The following is a 3,598-nucleotide window of genomic DNA, read 5'->3' on the forward strand; positions in this document are numbered from 1 at the left end:
CTTCTTCGGTTCTTTCCTCCCCCTCAGCCGCTTCTCTTGCTCTCCCCTACGCATCTTTCCGTCCCGCTCTTCCATCCTATCCTGTCAGTTCCCTCAGCCCAATGACCATGCCTCATGCTGCTCACAATGTTGGTTCTTATGCGGGGGAGGAGAACTCACCGAAGTCCTCACCACTTCAACCCTCGTCCATTCTCTTGATGCATTTGGCCCAGCATGTCCCCCTTGCTGTGTCCAATCCCTCCTTTGGGTCGGTGATGACTCCCGTGTGCAGGCCCGTCCTCAAACCATGTCCTCCGGTGGAAAGCAGCACCCCCTCCCTGAGCTGCCAGGCGTTCATTTCTCAGCACCCTTTTCCTTTGCAGGTAGGTTCAGACTTGGCAGAAACCCAACATTCTCCCAACAACGGCTCTCCAGCGGTCTCCATCAGGTGGCAACGTCTCTCTGCTAGGTACGTGCAGTAGTAATTTCTCTTTCTCTTCATGCACCGTCGACAACTTCCTCATGGTCAATGCTGGTAGTCTAGCCCAATGCATTAATGACCACCTGATCTCTTTGGATTCGGGTACCTCTTGAGCCCCGGACCGCTCTAATCTCTTTGCTCAGTCCCCTCCTAAGATGGGTGGTTTTCCATCTAAAATAGTTCATTTGGGGAAGGCCATTACTAGGTTTGTCCCCCGGTCCTTTCATACCATTCCCCCTCTATCCTCAGGCCATGTTTCTTCCTCCTCTCCCATCTCTTCTGCCTCCAGCTTGTTTCCTCAATCGACCAGCCTGGAGTCTGCTGCTGTTCCCAATTTTTCCCCCTCTGTCCTTGATTGGGAGAGTAAGCTAGTAGTTAACCTCTCTGATGCTTCTATCGATAGGCAAGCATACAATTTTCTCAAAAGAGGCTGTAACTTTGCTATTGCTCCTCATTATATTCCTCATGTTCTCTTCGTGACGGAGATCGAAAGGTCGGTACGTTCTCTCCCTCTGAATATTGCAAAGGAAGTCCATCAAGATTGTACGGTTGCACTTAGGCATGCCAAACCACCCAAGTGCAATATCCGAGGTTCGAAACTCAAATCCATCAAGAATCTAGTGAGCAACAATGAGGTTATTATCACCAAGGCAGATAAGGGGAATGCGACTGTTATTCTTAACAAGTCAGATTATGTGACTAAAATGCTTGACCTCTTGGCTGATACCAATAGCTATAAGATGTTGCCTCGTAACCCATGCTCAAAGATTCTCAAAAATGTCAAGTTGGCATTGTCATCGTCGCCCTTTGATGAGATGACCAAAAAGTGCCTTTGTCCTTCAAAAGAAGTAACACCTCGTATCTATGGTGTTCCCAAAATTCACAAAGGGGGCATTCCTTTGAGGCCAATAGTGGATACCATAGGCTCCCCAACCTATAATCTCGCCTCTCACCTGGCCAAATTAGTTTCCCATCTCTTAGGCCAAATCGATTCTTTTATTAGAGACTCTAGCCACTTTGTTGATTTTATCAAAGACAAAAAGCTTAACAAGGATGACATCTTGGTTAGCTTTGATGTGGTCTCACTCTTCACTAAGGTCCCCATTTCTGATGCCGTTGAGATTGTCAGAAGGAAAACTGATAATGAGATTGCTGACCTTGTGGAAATGTGCTTAAGATCCACTTTTTTCTCCTTCCAAGATGTTATCTACGAACAAGTGGATGGTGTGGCAATGGGCTCACCTCTTTCCCCCGTCATTGCCAACCTTTGTATGGAATACTTTGAAGAGGTTGCCCTTTCCTCCATCCCTCTTAAACCTAAGTGGTGGAAGTGCTATGTTGATGAAACTAATGTTTGTTGGCCCCATGGCCTTGACAAGCTAGAAGAATTCCATGCCCATATTAATAACCTGGTCCATTGCATCTCTTTTACTAAAGAGATTGAAGTTGACAATCAACTTCCTTTCCTCGACATTCTTCTCATCAAGCGGTCAGATGGGTCACTAGCTCGTAAGGTTTATTGCAAATCGACTCATACAGATCGTTATCTTCATGCTTCCTCCCATCACCACCCCAGCCAAAAAGTGGGTATCCTCAAAACTCTTGCCATGCGAGCTTATCGCATATGTGATGAGGATCACCTTAATGATGAGTTGGCACACCTTCACCAAGTCTTCATTTGGAATGGGTACAGTAACAAGCAAATCTCCAAATCTTTCAACCTAGCCAATTCTCGCTTTCTGTCCTTATCTAAACCTCCCCTCAGTCCTTTTGTCCCTAGTGCGTCCCTTCCTTTCATCGGGGGCATTTCCCACAAAATCTCTAAGATTCTTCTAAAAAGAGGCATTTGTTGCTCTTTCAAGCCTTGTCAAATTTTGAGAAATCATTACCCCCCTCTCAAGGAATGGAGAGACATCTTTCTAGACTCGGGGGTCTATAAGATCGCTTGCTCTTGCGGTGCCCCCTACATAGGGGAAACTGGTCGATCATTTATTACTAGAATCAAAGAGCACAACGCTGACATTAACCATGAGCGAACCCTTAAATCTGCCCTCGCAGAGCACTCCCTCACAACTAAACATCATATTTGTCTTGAGAACACTCAGGTGCTCTCTAGAGAAGATGATTTTTTCAAAAGAAAGCTCAGGGAGGCAATAGAAATACACAATCACCCTTCCAACCTTAATCGTGATGACGGTTGGCGCATCAGTGCTTCTTGGCATCCTCTTCTTGCTAAACTTCAATAGCCTTCCCCACCTTCTCCTGACCGTGGTGCCTCTTCCTTTTTGTGTTTTCCATTTTCCTCTTTGGCTTTGGGGTTTTTGCTCTTTCGCTTGTTTCCTTTTTCGCTTTTGTTTGGGTTTAGTGGTGAACCCTCCCCCTCCTTCTTTCCCTCTTTGTTTTATTTTCTTATCTACAACCTACGTCTCATTTACTACCATTTCTTCGTTCCCCTCCCACACACTTGCACTTATCTTCTATTTCACTTCCCTCTTTTATTCTTTCATTCTTTTGTTATTCCTCCGTTTTTTTTTTTTTTTTTTTTATTTATTTATTTGGGCTTTGTCTTTTCTGTTCCTCTTGATATATATATAATATTAATAACAATATTATTATTATTTTTTTTTAAAAAAAAATTTTGTTTTATAAAATTTCTATTTATTTATTTATTTATTATTATTATTATTATTATTATTATTATTATTTTATTTTTATTTTTTTTAATTTTTAATTTTTTATTTAAGTCTTTTTGATATTGCCTTCCCTTTTATTATTTTTTCTCCTTCTTTTTTCATTTCCTCTTTAGATTATTTATTTTAAACACATTACTTATACATTTAATATAGCAAAATTTTACATTAAAAATTGTTATGACCTTGTCTCTTTGTTCTTCGTGTCCATCTCCTCCTCCCACCTAGGCTCTCCCTCTTATATTCTACTGTGGTCTGCAACTCATCATTTTTTCTGCTCCAGCTATTCATATCCTAATGATGAATCACAGAGTGTGATTCGAAACGTTGATGCAAAAAAATGGCACACAATCAAATCTAGAATGTGCATCTTCATAATGAAAACTAAGCTGGCTCATTTTCTTATTAACATATTTGCAATCAAACTAATAGAATAGCTCCACCTATA

The 3,598-nt window shown here is 41.9% G+C and overlaps 1 protein-coding gene across 1 annotated transcript; it reads left to right on the forward strand.

Annotated features, from left to right (window-relative positions):
* Nucleotides 1-615: 615 nt before the first annotated feature.
* On the forward strand, nucleotides 616-2,706 carry LOC149560159 (uncharacterized). Its single transcript, XM_089827570.1, has one exon. It carries the CDS (start codon nucleotides 616-618, stop codon nucleotides 2,704-2,706), a length of 2,091 nt encoding a protein of 696 aa, XP_089683696.1.
* Nucleotides 2,707-3,598: the final 892 nt, after the last annotated feature.

Source organism: Cupressus sempervirens, chromosome 4, assembly GCF_028749045.1.
Source record: "Cupressus sempervirens isolate cs-2001-9-10 chromosome 4, ASM2874904v1, whole genome shotgun sequence".
NCBI lineage: Eukaryota > Viridiplantae > Streptophyta > Pinopsida > Cupressales > Cupressaceae > Cupressus > Cupressus sempervirens.

Coding starts and splice junctions, on each gene's coding strand:
- LOC149560159 (XM_089827570.1), top strand. CDS start 616: ATGGGTGGTTTTCCATCTAAAATAGTTCATTTGGGGAAGGCCATTACT.